This window comes from Haemorhous mexicanus, chromosome 1 (genome assembly GCF_027477595.1).
Source record: "Haemorhous mexicanus isolate bHaeMex1 chromosome 1, bHaeMex1.pri, whole genome shotgun sequence".
In the NCBI taxonomy this organism is placed as follows: Eukaryota; Metazoa; Chordata; class Aves; order Passeriformes; family Fringillidae; genus Haemorhous; species Haemorhous mexicanus.
Genome location: NC_082341.1, coordinates 20,203,974 through 20,224,036, shown reverse-complemented (window position 1 = coordinate 20,224,036; position 20,063 = coordinate 20,203,974). Strand labels below are relative to the sequence as shown.

Sequence of the window (20,063 nt, the reverse complement as noted above, 5' to 3'; positions counted from 1 at the left end):
CTAGTATCTACAGGGTTAGCTTTAGATGACTAGATCTTTTTTGAGCTAGTAAGTTTTCCCAACATCCTGCTGCCCAATGCTCCTTATGGAACAGCACATGAATTAAAAAGCATGAAAGGACACATGTGAATATCCCAGAAGTAAAAAGCACAGGAGAATACTCATGGATATCCCAAGAACTGTTATAGTAGAGAAAGAGACATACAGAGTAGGAAGAATCATTATGGGTCTTCAATAGACCTCAGTCCTTCTTTCTTATCTTATATTTCTGCTCATTACCTGAACACCTTGCAGCCTTTACTGCTTTGATCTTTTCTGTGCTACAGAGATATGACCATTTTTTAGATCAGGAATCAAGGGACAAAGAAAGAAAAGAAAGGAACTTACCCAGGTCACATACAAGGTTCATAAAAATTCATTTTTACGTGGGATTCTTCCAAGTCTAAAGCCATCAGCCCAATCAATGACATTTTACTGATCTCATAAAGGTGAGAGATGAGAAAAATTGAACTATTCAAGTGCAGAATGGAATTAATAAGAGCCCTTTCTGCAGCCCTTTCCCTGTGCTTTTTGACAAAGGAAGGTTTCCATGACCACAGGGACACTTCTGTTGTCTTGATACAGATAAAGGATTCCATGTTTGACCTATCCATGAGCTAGTGACCTGAGCATAGGCTCATTAGTCTTATTCTGAACTCTGTTTTACTGATGGGCTGTGCTGTTTTGGCTAAGTCACCAAGGCCAGACATTCCATATATATCTACTATACTCTTATATTTGGATGTGCAGTCTGTGAAATTAGCTGTCTGATTTTATGAGGTGCTAAGCACTTGCAGTGCTATTGAAGTTTGAAACGTTAAGTGACAGTTTTAAATATTTTGGCATTAATTCCTTTATGTGCGTTTCTCATCAGTGTTTTACCTCCCATTATAAGACTTCCATAGAAATTAATCAGGATTCATGTTGTGCAAAAGGTTGGAAATGTGACCAGCATGTAACTCTAAGGAATTATAAGACTAACATTAAAAACATCCCAGTAATCTGGGAAAAATAGGCTGGTGGTCCTGGTGTATCACCTGAAGGGATGTATTTCCACACCAGATTTTTAAATATAATTTGGACCAAAATGTTTCTTTTTAGAACCTAAATTAGATCACTACATTTATTTGAGTTTTTAGGCCTTCATTGTTTACAAAAAATTATTTGGTTAAAAATGTGGTGTTGACTGTAAAATTACACAGGTGTGGTATGTGAGAACATGGAATCTTTAGCACAAATCTTTAAATAGGGGAAGCAAATGCAGAGCAGTGTTCACTGTGCTGCTCTGAGTGCCTCTTATTTGCATAGCCACAGTCTGTTTAGCTCTTATGGTCTGAAATTTGGAAGCACCAGACTATTACATGTAAAGCCTGAAAAATGAATGTTTTTTGGGCTTCTAATTCTGTTCACACTTGACTAGAAAAATCTATGTGGCTGTTGTGGCTTAACCCCAGACAGAAGCTAAATATGAAGCAGGCACTCACCCACCTCTCACTGCCTCCTTCCACAGGGATTGGGGAGGAGAACTGAACAAAGGTAAAACCCATCAGTTGAACTATCAGTTTAGTAATTGAGATAAAGTAAAATATTCAATTCGTGCTACTCCTCCTACTACTGCAATTAGAAATGGAAAGGAAGATTACAAAAGAAAAAAATAAAGAGAGAGGGAAATAACCCCCAAGATAAACAAGTGATGTGCAACACAATTGCTTACCACCTGCTGACTGATGCCCAGCTCACCCCTGGGCAGCAATCAGCCCCTCCTGGCCAATTCCTCACAGTTTCTACACTGGACATGGATGTTCTGTGGTTGGAATATCCCTTTGGCCAGTTTGGTCAGCTGTCCCAGAGGTGTTCCTCACCCACCTCCCCAGATTCTTGTGCAGCTCCTCACTTTCAGAGCATGAGACACTGAGAAGTCCTTGACTCAGGATAAGCACAGCTTAGCAACAACCAAAACATCAGTGTGTTACCAACATTATTCTCATCCTGCGTCCAAAACACTGCACTGTGGCAGGTACTAGGGAGAAAATGAACTCAATCCCAGCTGAAATCAAATAGTGTCACAATTAATCACTTCTCCTGAGTGCTTGTATATAGAGGTATGAAAACATATCCTCAACAACAATTATGAATACAAAAAAATACTCAAATACAAATACAAATATTGGATGATTAAAGGTGCCCTTGTTTTGTTTCATTTGTTTTCCCCTACAGAATATGGTTACAGCACTGTTGCTGTTTTACTTATTACTATTGGATCTATGTTTGGTACAACTCTCATTTTATTTAACTCCTGTCAAGAAATCTATACACTCATTTTACAGCTGTTTGTCGGTTTGGCTGTTGGAACCCTTTCTGGAGATGCATTGCTACATCTTATTCCTCAGGTAAGTAACAGACACTTCTGTGCTTTTTAAAATGTTGACATATATGAAGAGAAAGATTTCATTTAAATCTGGATGATGCTCATCAGGTTATAAACAAAGCTTTCCATGAAATTCCCCCAGCACCTCAATTACATTTGCACTCTGTAGCTCAGAGAGAGATTAAAAAATAATTATAAGTAGAAATCCATGATTGATCAATTCAAAGAAAGAAAGGTTCCTGTTTTTCAAAAAAACCACAGAAACTCCACAAGTTCCATGCAAGGCACGTTCTAGATGGGTATTAATTTATTTAATGAGGCAGATTCTGTAACACATTTTAACAAAAATTGTTCTAATGTTGAATGGGCCACTCACAGTCCCCTCCACAGATTGTTCCAGTGAACCAGGCACTGTCAGCCTAATTAATCCTTATGCCTAGAACTGTAATAAAATGGGTAGCATGATCTTTTCCTAAATTCATAATCTAAATTTTAAGAACAGGATAAAATGCAAAACAGAACTAAATTTCCCATTGTGTATTCATTTATTTTAACAGTCTCCTCTGATACGACACAGATGTTACGAGCAGACTTCCAGGGATCACAGAAAGAGATCTTTGCAGCTTCAGATTCTGGTTAAAATTTTCTTTATGCTAAATGCATCATGTCTGGAAGCAAAATTGGGAGAATGGTTTAAGGAAGGCAATTCTCACTGAATGTGAGACAAATGCATTTTTTTCAGCCACACCTTTTAAGTGTGAAAGTATTCTCCTTTGCCAGTTTTAAGTGGTGTATCCAGTAGCCTTAGAGCCCTCACTTTCAGCGCAAAGGAGGGCTGCTGTGCTGTGACACTAGGGAAAAGAACAGAAACCAACAGAAATGCATGTTTGCATTAATTAAGCATTAATTAATTTATGGATTATTTTCACGGAATCGCAGAGTTACAGAAGTACAGAATAGTTGGAGTTGGAAGGGATGCCTGCAGATCATCTAGTCCAACCCCCTGCCAAGGCAGGATAGCCTAGAGCAGGTTGCAAAGCAATACATTGAGATGCTTTTGAATGTCTCCAGAGAAGGAGAATCCACAGCTGCCCTGCACAGCCCATGCCAGTGCTCTGCCACCCTCAGTGTAAAGAAGTTCTACTTCATGTTGAGATGGAACTTTTTGTGTTTTAGTTTATGGCCATTGCTCCTCACCCTGTCACTGGGAACCACTGAAAAGACCCTGGCACCATCCTTTTGTCACCCACCTTTGAGATATTTGTATGCATTAATGAAATCCCTTCCCAGACCTCTCTTTTCTAGACTGAACAGGCCCAGTTCCAGCAGCCTCTCCTCATAAGAGAGATGCTCCAGTCCCCTAAACATTTTTGTGGATTCTGCTGGACCCTCTCTAGTAGCTCCTTATCTATTTTTGATATGAAGTTTGCATATTAAGATAATGCAAGTAATTTTTATAGAATTTTAGCTTCAATATATTGCAAACAAAATGTATCTCATTTATATAAAGGGTAATTTCATAAAACTGTCCCTAGAAATAATGTTACTTTCACCACTGAGAGATGTAGTGTAGCTGTGCTCCTCATGATCAATTTCATCCTCTATTATTCAGCTGACTATTTCAAAACACAATTTAACTTTGACAGAACTGGGAAAATAAAATTCTGAGAATAAAAGGAATGAATGTATTATGACTTGCTGTAGCAAAAATTAAAACATTGCAATTTTAATTTTTTTCAATTTTATCTCTTATTTTAGACTCTTGGTTTGCATAAGCATGAAGCACAAGACATAGAACATTTCTATGAGGGAAAAGAATATATTTGGAAACTTTTGGGAATAATTGGAGGAATTCATGGATTTTTTCTGATAGAAAAGTGTTTCTTTCTTTTGGTAACACCTCGTGACCAGGTAAAGCTTTGTACAACTCACCCTTTAAAAAAAACTCTTGTATTTTGAGATTTTGCAGTGCAAAGAATGTTAAAATGATTGTGGAAATTAATTATAATTTCTGTGGGTTAAATGAAGCATTGATAATTGCTTTCCAAAGTGCTCCTACCAGATTGACCTTCAGTTTCTATTTTGCTTTGCTCTGTGCATTGTGCTTGCTTCATGAGTGTGTTTCATGTATTTATAATTCCAGAAAGGGAACAGTTCATCAAACATGTTCCATAAGCCTGCATTCATGAGTCACACTGGAGCAGGAGAAAAGTGTGTATCCATATGAAACAGCAGTGACTGTTGTTTGCTCTAGGCTCTGTTTCAAGAGGAGAAAGATGCAATAGAAAGATAGATGCAAGCATAAGATATTTTCAAGAATGTTATCTTAAATTTTTCAAATTGCTTTTGATCCCTATCCCAGTGATGTGAAAATCTAATATGTGTGTTGCAGTCAGTAGGACCCAATTTTTATTAATAAGATTTCCTTGCTACAGCCATGTTTAGAGTAATTGTATTGCTTTATTTCAGTATGGCCGGAGCCTGAAAATATGATTATGCACAGGGATAGAATGTAGCACAAAATGTGATGGCTCATTAGGTTTCTCAGCATGAGAGACAGTCCTAATGTCACTAAAGAAGGCTAAACCTTTGCTTGTTCTGTTTACAGAGTGTGTGAAGACTGGCCTGATTTAGACCTAAATGACTCCCTATCCCCACTATCTTTGAGTCACCCATACGAATTTAATGTGAGATTAATAGAATGAAAGTATTTTGATGATGGTGATATTTTATTTACTTGGTAAAAAGGAGTCCTTTTTGTTCCTTCTTTGAGAGAAGGGTTTTATCATCATCCCACCAATTTTTAAACTTCTTCTACTGAGAACTAGATGAATCCTCAGAGTTAATTTTTATATCTATCTCAGCTTAAAATTTGAATTTGATTTTTAAAATAAGTTAAGTTTTATCAAACCTTTGTGATTATGACTGATATATCTGATTCACTTTTCAGGGTTTTTTTCAAGTTTTTTTTACCATTTAAGGAAATGCTGCTGCCAGCCAGTGATCCTTCTCAGCAGATTTTGTTAAAAAAAAAAAAAAATCATTAAAATGATAAATTTTCACAAAACACTGAGAATTGCTGCACCTGTGTTCATTGGGTTTCAGAACTAATTGCCAAGCATCTTCATTCAGCAGGGCCTTTCTTTAGTTAATGGGCACTGGGGACATTCCCATGATCTTCCAGTGGAGTCTGAATTAAATGATCTTTCAGGCAGAGGCAAATCTACTTCAACCATACAGTTGGTAGGTTACCAATGTGACATAATTTCCTGAATTAAAATTCTTCTTTATCCATTCCTCTAAAGAAATGAACAAAATTATGTAATAAATCAGTATTATTTTTCAGTCTTTATTGATTTTTTGTTTATTACTTGACATGATTGTCAAGAATCTCTAGATTTTGAAAGTTATAATGAGCTTTCACAGATATATTAAGAACAGATATTTTACAAAACTTTTCTTAAGTGTGTTGATATAACAATACACTTCCTGTATTGTTATACATTTTGTATATAAAATTCTTGAAGATTTTCCTTCTCCCTTCTTCTCATACACTGATCATATGTAAAGGCAGACTCACCCTTAGGAAAAACTTTGGAACTTCCTGCAAGGAGAATTAAGTGCATAATTAGTGAACAGATTAAATCCTGGACCATTCTTGGGCATTTTTCCACAGATTTAAAGACTAATGCAAACACTTTAGATATCTGGGAATGGTGCTTACCTTTAAGAAGTTACATACTTTTAGACTTGTCTGTGGATAGTATCCAGACAGATACATTTTTGCAAATTAAATTGAGTCATAAGTTTTACCGTTTTCTCTTTCTTTCAACAAATGTCTTCAGTTTATATCCAGTGTCTCGATGCACAGGTGAACTCCATTTCACTAATGTAGTTGTGATGGGCAAGAGCCTCATGAGTCACCACTGATCTCTAAAACACAGTTGGAAAACTCTCAATAGAAACCAGATCAAACAGAGGAGTGAAGCATGTTTACTATTTTGTGAGACATGTCAAAGCTTCCTGTTTATGATAATGAATGAACATGTTGTTCCCCTCAGATGCAAGATCCCCCCATAGTTCTATATAGATCCCAATACCTGTAATAGAATTAGCCTGGCTGAGGCTAGCACAAGAGCAGCCAATTTTTCAGAATCATGTGAGTAATACTAAGACAAACACTGCTTGACTAAGAAAAAGTTATAAATCCTTCAGATCAGTAATTAGTCTTGCAGATTTGACTCACAGTTCAAAGAAGTGGCATGTGAATAAATATAGGAGAAGAGGAACACTTACTGGAATTCATATGACTGGCTGCAATCATGGGAACTAGAGACTTTTATGTTTCCTTTAAAATGTAGCATATGAGAAACAATTCTTTTTCCTTCTCTCCTCATGCTTCTACAGAACATATCCTTCAACACAACCAAGCTAAGACCAACCAATAAATATATCCTATTTTGTAGATGTAGTGCACATCTCTGGTACAGTTTTTGGAGTGATGGCTGCTGTCCCTAACACAGAGCTCTTGTGCTCTTGTTGACTCCACTGGCTGCCATAATAGGTTTTAACACACTTTTTTGGGAAATAAGCCCTCAGAAATTAAAACTGAGTCTTTCTAGTTTCAAGCAAAGAAGTTTTTTTGCTTCTCTCTCCCTCACATGAATTTCTAATACTTTCTCCAATCAGAAAGCAAAGCCCCAAGCAGTTAGGGAGAGTGAGAGATTATCATGTTCTCCCTTATCTCCCAACAGTTGCAATATCTACTAATTAAATGTTAGGGTTGATGCATCAATTTATCTCTCTAGGATAAGGAGGAAGTCACTTTTTCTTCACTTGAAGTAATTTCACCATGGAGTGCACTCAGGTGCTGCTATGCCCAGCCAGTGTTGCCTGGTGCTGAGATGAAGCCCTTGCTAAAAGCCAAGACACAAGACACTAGAGGCTGCACCACCCTGAAGAGAAACCCCTATATTTTGAAAGGGGATGAAACCTACTGATCATATTTTTTAGTCTTGTGTTTTCACAGAGAAACTGTGAAGAACATGAGTACCTGAAAGACTCTACCTCTTTTTCCCTGGAAATCCTATGGACACATTCTCCAGGAAAATACAGTTATCCAGTCATGACAAAATCAAATCATTCAATTTTAATTATAATGTCCCTTCTAGTCTTTGGCTCAGATTTTTGTGTATTCAAGCAGAAGTGTGGCTTTCTTGGGTTACAACAATGCCTATGCATGTATTTCTTCCTACCTGAATTAGCCTTAACCCTCTCTGGGAGAGGTAGATTTCTTTTTTATGTGTTTCTGCAGTACCAATCACACTGCCAGTGGCCAGTAAATTATTCTAATGACATCTGTGCAAATAACCATTGACTATCTTTAATTCAAGTGGCTTGAACTTGGTTGATATTTTCCTGTATTTGTGGCAGCAGCTGGAAGACACTCTTAACACTGACCCATTATCTTTGCTTTTAACTAGAGAAGCCCAGAAGATTCTGAACCTGCTGAAGTTCCTCCAGACAGCAAGGTGATCAGCAAAAAAAGTTAGTATCAAAAAAAAGACTAGACAAGACAGGAAAATCCTTCAGACCTAAGATGGAATTGAAAGTGTGCAGCTGGCTTGGCTCTGTGTTTGCTGTGTGACACATCATCACATCTGATGGCGCCTAGTTGCATAATTTAATCTCTGCTTAAAGACCTTCTCAGCTGCCAACCCTGTAATTGTGAAGTTCATTAATCTCACACTGTCCTTGCTTTAGTATTTGCTGTCTCACTGTTGCAGTCGATTTTTCTGAAAGTCTTTGCTTAAAGGGAAATAGTCAAAAATTAATACAAGACATATTTTTATTTTAAACTTACCTCAGGCTTTTATTTCTGAAAGTGGTGAAACATTTTTTGTAGGCTTGCTGTGCTAATACAATTCTGCATCCTTCTTCTCTTACACAGTAAAGCAATAGACTCTTTAAAGCAGTAATGATTTATCACAGGTATGGAATTACAGCCTCATGATGGCTCTCAGTTTTAGAATAATCTGTTTGCTTCTGAGAACTTTGATAATTCCTGTCTTCTGTGGTTTTTTGTTGCTTAGAAAAATACGAAAATAGAGTATAAACCAAATTTTGCCTTTAACTGTACTTTGTGACCTTGGTGAGTTCAGTAGAGTTGCAGTGATTCAAGTGACAGAATAATATTTTAATTGAAATCAGTTTATTTACTATAATTAACTCCCCTTTATTTTGTGAACTCAGGTCATCAGTTTGATTTATTTAATTGTGTCATTATCTTCTTCTAGGTTCTTAATGTTTTCTTCAGTTCTTGTGGACTTAATTTCTATTTCTGAAGCATTAGAAATCTGGATTTTCATTTCTTCTCTTTCACCTCTCCAGTATACACAGTCCAGTGCCAGTTTAAATGTGACTACATGGTTCATCTCTAGATGTTTCTGTTTGGTTCAGTCATCATTACCTGCTAAGCACCAACAAATTTCTAGTGATCTCAATGTTATTTGTTCCAAGTTACTAAATTTGGGATAGCTTCTCAGTAATCTTTGTTTAGTTTAATTTTTCCTCATACTTCAGTCTTACTTCCATAAATGAAACCTTAGTAGGGAAGGGTGGGAGGTAATTTGGTTTGGTGGTTTTATGGCTTTTTTTTTAGGAGGGGGGGAATACATAATTGCAAAAGATTGTTTCATTACAGTTCTTTTAAATAGCTAAGAACATAAACATACGTGGGTACCATGATACTGAGTGAGGTGCTTCTTTCCCAAAACTGAATGGAATCTGCAGGTCTAAGAGATAAGCCAGAACTGCAAAGCTTCACTGTAAATGCCTGTCAAGTAGGACTGCAAAAAGAGTCAATCACAAAGATAGTCAGGGAGTAATTTAGAAAGCAAGAAACTTTCTAAATAAAAAGATGTCTGACTGGCCCTCTCTGCATTTATCCATACTTGTTCTATCAACATCAGAGAAGATCAAACAGTAGCATTTTATATTTGTTGTACTTAGTGACACTTTACATTGACTAGAAATATTTTTTCTGTGTCAGTCATGGAAACATTGGAAAATATCTATTTATGGATGAATGTTTGCTTTAAACTTTTATTCTAAACTTAAAAAGTGTAGTATATGGTTGAGATCCTGCACCCATTAGTTTTATGAAAATTATAGAATAGAATTTGCTATGAGTTCTAATCCCCTGTTTAAGCAAATAAAAAAAGTAAGGTTGTTGGAGAAGAAGAGGCTTTGTAGAAAAAGTTAAGGTACTAAGTTAATAGTTAATAGTTTGTGTTGGAATATAATGCAGTGAGATAATTGCCAGTAACAAAGTTGCTTTAAAATAGGCTGAAAGTAAAGTAAGATAAACATTCAGATTTGTTTATACATGCATCTTCTTAACTTTCTGTCAGGTTAGTTCACAAAGCTTATATCTGTAATTGCTCCACAATGTTAACCTGATCCCTATGTTATACTAAAACATCCTGGAATGATTTCCAGTAATCATGGTCTATCTCCTCCAGCAATCACATACTTGAACAAAACAGACTAATAAGACCTCAGGGCAGGCCATGAATTCATCCTGGCCAATGCTTATTACAAATCACAACCTTAATGTAAGGCAGCAATCTATTATTTCTATGTAATTTATGCTCTGCACTATTGATTATAAACTGCCCATAGTGTTTAGAAAGTACTGTGCAAACTGGGGACATCCACGTCCTGCTCTGTAAGCTGGCAGCAAAATCTAACAAGCCTGCCAATTTTTCTGAACCCACAGAGCTCCCAGACAACCAGGGAGGATTTTCTGAATACGGTTGTTAGGCTTTTATGTGCTCTGTGTGTTTTTTATAATAGTCTGAAGGCTTCAGTTCTAGCCAGTTTCTGTGAGAAAAATATCTCCCCATCACTATAAAATGGTCATTTCAGAGAAACATTACTGGAGTGAGACCTGGTAATAACTGTATTCAGACAGATGGGTGCAGCTTGACATTTGCTCCTTAGTATGTCATATTATGTCTGTGGGGGGTCACCAAAAGCCATAAAAATACATATTTAGGGCCCAAATCATGACCCTGCTCCTTCAGGCATGAGAAAAACCCTTTTTAAAATGTTCTGTCTGTTCTGTGTAGAGGGAAGCTGGATGAGTTTCTTGACAGACGTTCAGCAGCCCTGACTGTAAGACTGTGGATTAAATGAATGAAAAAAAATAGAGGATGGGGCAGCCAATTGTGTGTTGCTAAGTTTAGACATTGAACCTATATGGAGCCTTGCTGCTTCTTGAAGAGATAAACTGCCTCCCTGGGAATCTGTTCAGCATTCCACCCAGCTGTCTCTGTTACAGGCTGGGCAGAGAGACTGTCCCTAATTCCCTAGCTTAATTTCAGCACTTGCATCACTGGTAGCACCTTTCCACTCACGTCAGGTGACGTGATGCCACGAACACCCAGTATACTGTTCCACTCTAAAACAAGGTCACAGAGCAGCATTAGAAAGACAAACAGCCATCTAGACCCATGAGTAGTGCTCCAGATAGGAGTACTAAGAGCATAACAACCATTAATTGATTGGAACAAATGTTGGATATAAGCATGCTGTAACCCTGTACGATAAGTGAAACTCTGAGGCTTGCTGGCTTTCATTTCTATCTTTTACTGTAATACAATTGCACAAAAAAACAGACCCTGCAAATACTACTCAGTAGTAGCAAGCTTTACAGGATTAAAATAATCAGCTGCATTGAGACCAAATATTCATCTTCACTATAGCTCTGCAATTCTGTGAACAATTGAGGAAGAACTCCTAACAACTACAAAACTTGTGTGAATTTCATCAAATAAAGAAAGATTAATAAAGAGCCTTAGGATGCTTCATTAGATGGGACACAAACCTAATTTTTTGTCTAATAGTTGACCTAGTAAGAGTAAGGAAGTTGTGTCTTAGTATTTGCATGTCGTTTTGATATGTTCTGGAACCTACTTTTTTTTTTGTTGTTTCAAATGTGTTGAAGGAAGTGCCATAACAAATCAGATAAACACTATTTCCCTCTGATTATCATGACTTTTTGTAATTTTATATGCAAAGTCACCAAAAACCCCAAATCTTTTGTAACATAACAAAACTGGCAATATCTGTTTGGGTTAACACTGGGCTTTTTGTATGTTTGTTTGTTTGTTTTTCTTTTTTGAGGTAAAAAAATCAGCTTGTTAGCAATAATGGTTCTGGTGGGTGACAGTCTTCACAATTTTGCTGATGGCTTGGTAATAGGAGCAGCATTCTCATCCTCAACAGAAACAGGTGTGACAACGACTGTTGCTATTTTATGCCATGAAATTCCTCATGAAATGGGTAAGAAATATACAAATGTATTTTTCCTGATTGACTTTGTATTTCCAGGTTTCCCAAAAATTTCTTTCCTGTATGACATTTGTGGGAATTTTTGCTTACAGCATCATGAATTACACTGTTACAATGTGAGACTGATACTTTCTTTGCCCTTCACAAAAACCAGAGGAGGCTTCTGCACTCATTACTGGATGCCTTCCCATTTGACCTTCTCCAGATGCAAATGCCCTCAGGTCAGGAGTGACCTGTTATTCTTATGTGTAAAGACACAAAAAATAATAAACTGTAATCAGGATCCAGGTGTGTAATGGCTGTGCCTGACACAACAGGTTATCCAAGAATTTCAATAAGTAGTAGAGCTGTTTAATCAAGTATCCTCTTGCTACCCTCATTCCTGCTGCTAATTTTACAATTGAACAGGACAGGACAATTGTTCTGTTGTATACTGCCCTTGATTGACTTTTTCTGGTCAAACTTCCAGCATGGCTGAAGCTGCTCATTACATTGTGTTGATGAATGTTTATGAATTGGGAAGTTTGATTAGAGAACTGAGGGTTCTTATTTCTATCACTAAATGACTGAAGATTTCATGTACTATGTAGAAAACTCCTCCAAACAAAAAAGGTTGGATGAAGGATTGCTGTAAAACTGGTAACTCTTGTTTGCATAGCAAAGCAAATTTAAATACTTGACAGTTACCTCCAAAGACACCTTCTTAGTTCTGGGGAAGTAGAGCCCCAGTGTCAAAGTGACATTTTTACAGTCATGGAGCAAAATTTTTCAAATCTTCTACTTTTGTCCTGTTTTGAAATCTTTCATTTTAGAAGAAAAGCTTGTGATGGGGTTCTGATGTACAACTTTGAGTGATTAGGGCTGAAATCAGTGGGATTAAACTTAAACTGAGATCAGGCTGGCATAGATTACTTTGACTTGCAGCACCTGTAAAACACTCAAAGACCATGCTGCAAATATACCCACGTGATTTGAACTGGCAAGTTCCCAGTGGAGAAAGATTTAGAAACTCTGGGAAACCATGTGACTTCACTTTTGCATGTATTCGAGCTGGAAATGTCATGGAACATAGAGAACTAACAGAAAGCCGCTCCTCAATACTGTACGCTATCTTTAGGAACAGCTTAACAAGTAAAAGTCACTATGACTTCTTTGTTGTTTTGAGATTTTTATTTCATTCAGGACAAGTTTATAACTAATTATACAGAATTCTAAAGGCAGGTATCCATCATTCAGTATCTTTGTGCATATCCTAATTATTTTCCTTCATATTTTATTACCAAGAGTCCTAAAATTACATTTATCAGCTAAATAATAAATGTTCTTCTTCTCTACGCAGGAGATTTTGCTGTGCTGCTAAGTACAGGGCTCCCAACGAAGATTGCAATTTTGATGAATTTTATAAGTGCACTAACAGCATTCTTAGGACTTTATATTGGCCTTTGTCTATCGACTGACCCATCCATTCAAAACTGGATCTTTACTATTACAGCTGGAATGTTCTTGTATTTATCTTTAGCAGAAATGGTGAGAACTTCTGGTTTTTTATATTTTCTTTATAGCACAGCCACATCATAGATGAGTGTCAGACAAATGCAGGGGGATGAACTTGGAGACAAAAAGAGCTTGTTGGGAAGAGCAAGTGTATGTACAGTGTATTACTTAAAAAAGTAATCTGTTATTCTTCTGTGTTACTCTCATGCTAGGTGCCATTATAATGAACAGGGGAAATAAAGACCATTAAGAGACTAAAATAAGAGAAAGACATAATGGAATTTTGGAGTCTTTAAAAAAAAAGTCTTTTAAAGACTTTTAAACAATGTATTTTTAGTTATTTAGTAAAACATATATTTGAACCTGCAGGGGGTTTAAGATCTTGAAAGAAACTGATTATTTTTTTCTTTTTCTGCCCTTTTCTTTATATATTTTTCACTCTTTGTTTCAATGCAAACTTGCAGTTTCAGAACTAAAATGTAAGATGCTTATCCTGAACACTTCCTTTTTGTCCTAGGGAGGTTTCAATTAGATCTTAAGTAATAAAAAAGCCTTCAGATTACCTCAACTTTTTATAGTTGCCCAATATTTTCATACACCCAGCTCAATAGCAATGATGGTCTATAGAAAAATAAGTATGAAGATACAAGGTAGGAGGAAGGTCTGAGCAAAGATGTGGAGCAATCATAGCTCATAGTAGATGCCTCAGGCCACATAATTTATTGAAGAGATGGATAACAGTTACACTTGTAGCAATGCAGAACTTAAATGCCTGCCCACCTTTGTCACATGGGTCTTTAACCATTATGTGTTCATGTAAAGTTCCTTGCAAGCTCCTCCACAAAGATGGAATGTTTTGAGTGAGTAGATCAAGAGGGAGAAAAAAAGAAGTGTCTTCATAAATTATTACTTTGTTTTTTCCCAAGACTGACTGTCTCTCCCTTGTGTTCATTACTACTTCATGCCTGAGATGCTCTTTACCAGGTTCAGGCATCATACTTTAAACCTGATATGCCATTCCAGTATTATAACCTATTTAAAATTCTACCTACAGTAATTGATCTTAGACCTTGGTAGTATTTTAGTCTGTTTTTGCTGTTGTAACTAAAGTAAAATGAACATAAAGTTCATCTAAGAGCTTCAGAGAGAACGGCCAAAGGATTGTGGATGTGTCAACAGTCCTGTCTGAGGTAGTAAATAACAGACAAGAACACTGTGTACCAAGTTGCAGCTTGTTCTGACAGAGAAATTTGGAAGTGAGGCTGCCTACCAACTGTCTAGGCATGGTTTTACTAATGGGGCTAAGAACGCTGTACACGTATTTTTCCTTCAGTGTAAATCGGCATCTATCAAGGATCCACAAGCCCCTAGAACAATACCATGTTTTTCCCTCAGTCTTCAAAGCAATGTGCCAGCTGTAAATCCCAAGAGAAAATATAATTCCAGGCAGAGACAGGGACATGTTTTGCCTTGTTCTCAGCTTGTCATCATAATCTTAGTCTTGATGTGAAGGGAAGAAAGAAGGGAGAGAGGGGGAAGGACCTTATTTCTCTCAATTAGTTTTATTAAAACAACTCTTTTCAGCCTTTCTCTGCATTTTGTGAAAAGAACTGCCATTGGGTGGCTCACCTGTTTGTCAGTGTCAAATATCACAGGGATTATTTTATTTTAAAAAATATTTATGTATCACTGCAGGCATCTGTAGGCCTGAAAAGTTCTGTGTTTGCATCATACATCTCAAGAGAAAACGAACCATTCTTTTTGTATTTTTCTACTTTCTGCACAGAAATAGGTTCTATACTGTGCTGCACTCTCATCCACAAACAACATCTACAGCAGTGCTCCTGCCAGTGGTGTACAAGCACACAAAGTTTGACTGTAATTTTCAGTACTTGTTTTATAGGCTTTCACATATTCATGTGCTTGTCAGAATAGCAGTTAAATAAAACTGAACAGCCTTGCTGGTTTCTGCACTGAGGAACACTGAGGCGTGTGAGTGGAGGTTTGTTGACAGAACAGCACTGTGAGACTGCCACCACAGACAAAGTAGCACAAATCTACTTCTGTGGTTAATTAAAGGTTTTTCATTTCTACAAATGGCATTGTAACTCCATTAGCAAGCTGGGTAGACTAATAATTTCAGAAGTTGAATAAGGAACAAAAGATAAAATCACTTATATCCATCATTTTTCACCAAGAAATCATGCAAAACTGGAGTTTACTCTGATTAATTTTAAAAATGTTTTCAGTTTTGAAGATAAGAGGGTAGTTTTTAAAATGATTTGCTGGACTGTTGCAGTGCAGCAGCCATGCCACATGTGCCCAGCTTGGTGAGAGCTCTTTTTTAGCCAGTACATGCCTGAGAGCCTCTCATGCCTTCTTTAAGTGTGCTGCTTCCTATTTCTTCTTATCTTTTGTGCACTCGTGATAACATGAGCTGGAGTAGAACAGAGCAGTCCCTTGATTAGCAGTACCTCTTTTGCCTCTGACAGACCTGAAGCATTAGCAAGTGTGATAGCTTCCAAGAGCTTGGAGGTGGTGCTGTGTTCCCTTAACTCATGAAGTGGTTTGCATCTGCCGGTTAAATAGGCTTATGCTTCTAAACAAAAACATTCTCTCTGCTGTACCACACACTTTTTTGTTAAGAGACAACTGGGTAACCACAGCTGATGTTGTGACAGCAGCCATTTTATTTTAACAGATAAGCAGGGATGTCACACTAGGTATGGCTATAGAAGTGGTTGGTGTGTTGATTATATGCACGTCGGTTAGATGGAGGGAGTCGACATCAGCATGGGACGTGAAAAGGGTACAACTTGCTAAGAATTCCTTTTGAAAACTCTCTTAGGAACCTACTGTGCATGAGTGCAGCTTCTAAATTGTCACTGACAGCAATAAATAAATAAATTGTCACTGACAACAAAATTAAATTTTGCAGTGGGAGAGAAAATTTTCCTGTTTGGGGAGTTTTTCACTCAGGCACTGGGAAAGAGGAAAAAATAGACTGATTATAAGGATAAATAGGGAAGACTAAACATCTAGAGTGGAACCCTGCATTCAGGCTAGGTCTTAATTAACAGTCTTTACTTATATACACAAAAAACTCTGTGTGCTCTGATCACTAAAAACTGTCAGTTCAGAGTTTGATTTACATTAGAACTTTGAGGTGTTTACACTTTCTTTAGATTAAAAGTTTATTATTATCTTTAAACACTGATCAAATATGACCACATAAGTTTCTCTACTGTAATTTAAACAACTGCTTTGTTGTAATGAAAATCCAGAGCATTTGGGTTTCCCTGTTTTTTTCAGGCAAAACTTTAAAGTGGAGGCAGATTTTTAAGCACAGTTTTGTTTTGGGCCCAGGCCAACTTTGAGAGAAAAAAGAATGCAGAAGCAGCAGCCCCAGAGACCCCCCTCTGACAGAGGGAAGGACAAGCATAGCAAACACTCCTGTTAACCTCCTTGGTCAGCACCACTCCACTGTCTCCCAGTGGCTGCTGCTGTTACAGCTACTGTGAAGAGCCTCCAAAGTGCACAGGAACTCAGAGGTTTTATTTAAGCACAGGAAAAAAACCACCCAATCAAGACCAGAGGTCAGCACCAGACTATTGCTCTGTATTTATTTCCAGAGTTGATGTGACAGTATTAGCAGTCATCAGTGTTTCTCCTGAATAAAGCAGAAATATTAAGAGAATTTGAGCCTGAGGCATCATTTCTGCAAGCTCTGTTTAGACACATATTTAGTTTAAACCTTTGGTAAAATACACTGTGTAGAGTTAAAGGTCAATGTAAGTAGCTTTTATTATGATTATAAACAAGTGTTGCTCCATTACATGATTTAAAAACTCGCGGAGAAAAATACTAAACATGTTTTTTTTCAAGCATATTTTAAAACTCCTGTTTTCTACTTGTACATTTCCTAAGGCCCAAGTAAATAGGAGTGTTGCCAGTTATTTCAGGAAAAACATGATTGACCCTATATATAGTACTGAGGCAAAAAATACTCCAACTAGTTTATTCCCACAAAAGGAAATCACTAATTTACCTAAATAAGCATTTCCTTGCAGACAGCTGTATAAAATTACTACAAAATATTGAGACATTAACAAATTTCAGAAGCTTGTTTATAATTGTTGTCAGTGCCAGTAAAAGAATCAAGGTGGGTAGAATTTTATTAATTTAAATATTTCACTGTCAAGATCAGCTTTGCCAAAATGTGCAGAAAATGCTACACATTAATAACTATAGTCAGAAGCTCAGCATTTTGAAAATTGCCTTTTTTTTTTAAATGAAGTTTGCCTTGTTTTCCCACAACTTTTTTTTCCCACAGATGAATGTATCTGGCTCTCATTCTGCTGTCTCATTCTTTTTTTAGCTTCCTGAAATGACTCATATTCAGACACGGCGACCCTGGTTGATGTTTCTCCTACAGAACCTTGGATTACTATTAGGCTGGCTTTGCCTCTTACTTTTGGCTGTATTTGAACAGAAAATTAAAATATAATTTTTCTGCTGGAAATCTCGAAGTACCACTTATGACAGTGGATAGCATTATTCATAATTTTGTTATGTCCGCCATAGTAATGTGTAAATTAAGTTGCTGGGATTTTGTATCTGAACAGTAGATAACTATTTTACTTTATTAACTTATTGTTCAGATTTTTGTAATTATTTTTTTGTAAACATGAATGTTTAGAATTCTGTTATATTTGTTACTGAGTTTACCAGATCCCATGCTCAAACTCACAGGAGCTTTTGATTAGTTTTTATTGAGACTGTTCTAGTTGAATGCTCTAAGTGATCTCTGCCAGTCTGATTGAGGAAAAGAATAAAACACTTTTATATGCAATAATTAAAGTGGACTAACCATAGTTGAATAATTTGAATATGGATTTTTTTTTTGCCTTTTAGTACAAAGAATTTTTTCTTTAAATCTAAAAAGCGTAGCAAAGCTAAACTGCTAAATGGCATAAAGCAATCTCATAAAGTCTGCACTTTCTACTTTGTCAACATAAAGATTCTCATCAGTTACATCTTACTGGACCACTGTGGCAGGAAAAAATGACAAGTGTAAATGTTGAAGTTTATGATGCAGAAATTTGGGACTACTCTCTTCGTACTATAATACAATTTCTCATATGTGTGATGGAACCTGTGACAGTCAAGCACTGCACTAACCACCTTTTGCATTGTCTCACCTCTGGTGGTTGCTTATAGCAACTGCTTATGAAGCATTATAAAAAATATATTTAAATTGCTTTACCCTGATATTCCTTCCAGGCTCCTCAAATGAAGGGATTTCTTGTTGCTTCTGAGACATCACATTCAATAAACACTTGCCTTCCTGTCAGCAATTAGCTTAATCACAGTTATGTGATGTGCATTGTGGAAAGAGCTTTTTCAATTGTCTAGAGAGCATGTAGTCTCACTGCAACTCCTCCCATCCTGAGTGATTTTTGTGTAATTAGTCCTCTTGATTTCAAGTTAATTCTGCAGAAGTTGAGATGATTAATTTAATTTAGTTTTGCAGAACCAGGTCTGAAAGAAATATACAAATTCTGCCCTGATTCTGATATGCTGAGCAGTTTCCAGGAGGTATTGAGCAACACTCATTGATGTGATTTCAGCTCTTTACAGGATATCAATTTCTGGTGTAAGGACTTCTCCTCTACCTTCTTTATACTTTTGTATGAGAACTAAATTATGTTTTTTTCTTTCTCCTCTGATGAGCTGTGGAAATAGGGAGAGGAAGATACAGAACAGACCTATACTCTTCATGAAGCAACTGGAAGTTTTCTTTGTCTAAACTCTGTCCTGAAATATCTCTACATTATGACACAACATGACTGTCTCACAATATGTCCTGTGTTTATTTGATAGTTCCTAGTGAAGGTACAATTATTCTCATACAGAGGGGAACAGAGTCTACTGTCCTACAGCAGACTGTCAGACCTGTTAGTTCTCAAAAGCTTCATTGGCACCATACTAACTTATCAAAATACAAAGTGAAAAAAAAATACTGAATGGCACTGTTTATGATAGCCCACACTCATGGGCTTGTGAACCCTTAGTCAACCACTGACTAACCCTCAAGGAAAGACAACCAAACTTAGAGATAATTTTAAAAGTAGATATGCATTCATTTTCAGTGACTGTTAGTTACAAGAAGCTGTAGCAAATACCCCAATGCAAATCTAGAAAAACTTAGGCATCTACATGCCTTCAGAAACCTTGTCCCAGACAATTTATCCAAGCTAACACAGGAAGTCTCTATCTGACAAGGGAGTGAACTGAGCTCTTTTTAAGGTCTGAAGTGCAATCCTAGCTTCTTTTATTTAGGCGTGCAAATATTACTATTGCTTTTTATGTTGATGCAACTTTGAAAGGTGAGTTGAGAAGCCATGTCTAATGCTTCTGTTTTAAAAGTTTATTTTTTTCCCTGGAGCTTGTACTTGGTTTTATTAAGGTAATATTTTTAAAAAGTGGTTTCTCAGTACTTCATCTGTTTGTATTGGCACCAAGTCACTTCATGACCTTCAGCTGGGACAGTCAATTCAAGCAATAGCAGGGCATTGCTGGACGTAAGCAAAATCTATTCTTGTATCAAATGGTGCAAATGAATATTGAAAACATTCATTATTTCAAAAAGAAGAGTTACCATAGTTTGTATGCTTATGTATGCCTAATGTTTGCTTCCATGGAAAGCAAGATTACCAATAAGATCATATTTTAGTAATGTTATTGTATTCTGAAATATTTGTCTACTATTTATTAATGTGCCTGAAAGAGGACGAGTAATTTT

The 20,063-nt window shown here is 36.7% G+C and overlaps 1 protein-coding gene across 1 annotated transcript in view; it reads left to right on the top strand.

The window, feature by feature from the left end:
- The window catches only part of SLC39A12 (solute carrier family 39 member 12), a 32,481-nt gene extending 14,340 nt beyond the window's left edge, over positions 1–18,141 (top strand). Inside the window, exons 6-12 of the mRNA XM_059869790.1 lie at positions 2,257–2,429; positions 4,166–4,318; positions 5,540–5,650; positions 7,891–7,954; positions 11,597–11,755; positions 13,104–13,291; positions 17,637–18,141. Coding sequence (XP_059725773.1) covers positions 2,257–2,429; positions 4,166–4,318; positions 5,540–5,650; positions 7,891–7,954; positions 11,597–11,755; positions 13,104–13,291; positions 17,637–17,765 — 977 coding nt within the window. The 3' untranslated portion in view covers positions 17,766–18,141. The remainder of the gene's footprint in view (positions 1–2,256; positions 2,430–4,165; positions 4,319–5,539; positions 5,651–7,890; positions 7,955–11,596; positions 11,756–13,103; positions 13,292–17,636) is intronic.
- Positions 18,142–20,063: the final 1,922 nt, after the last annotated feature.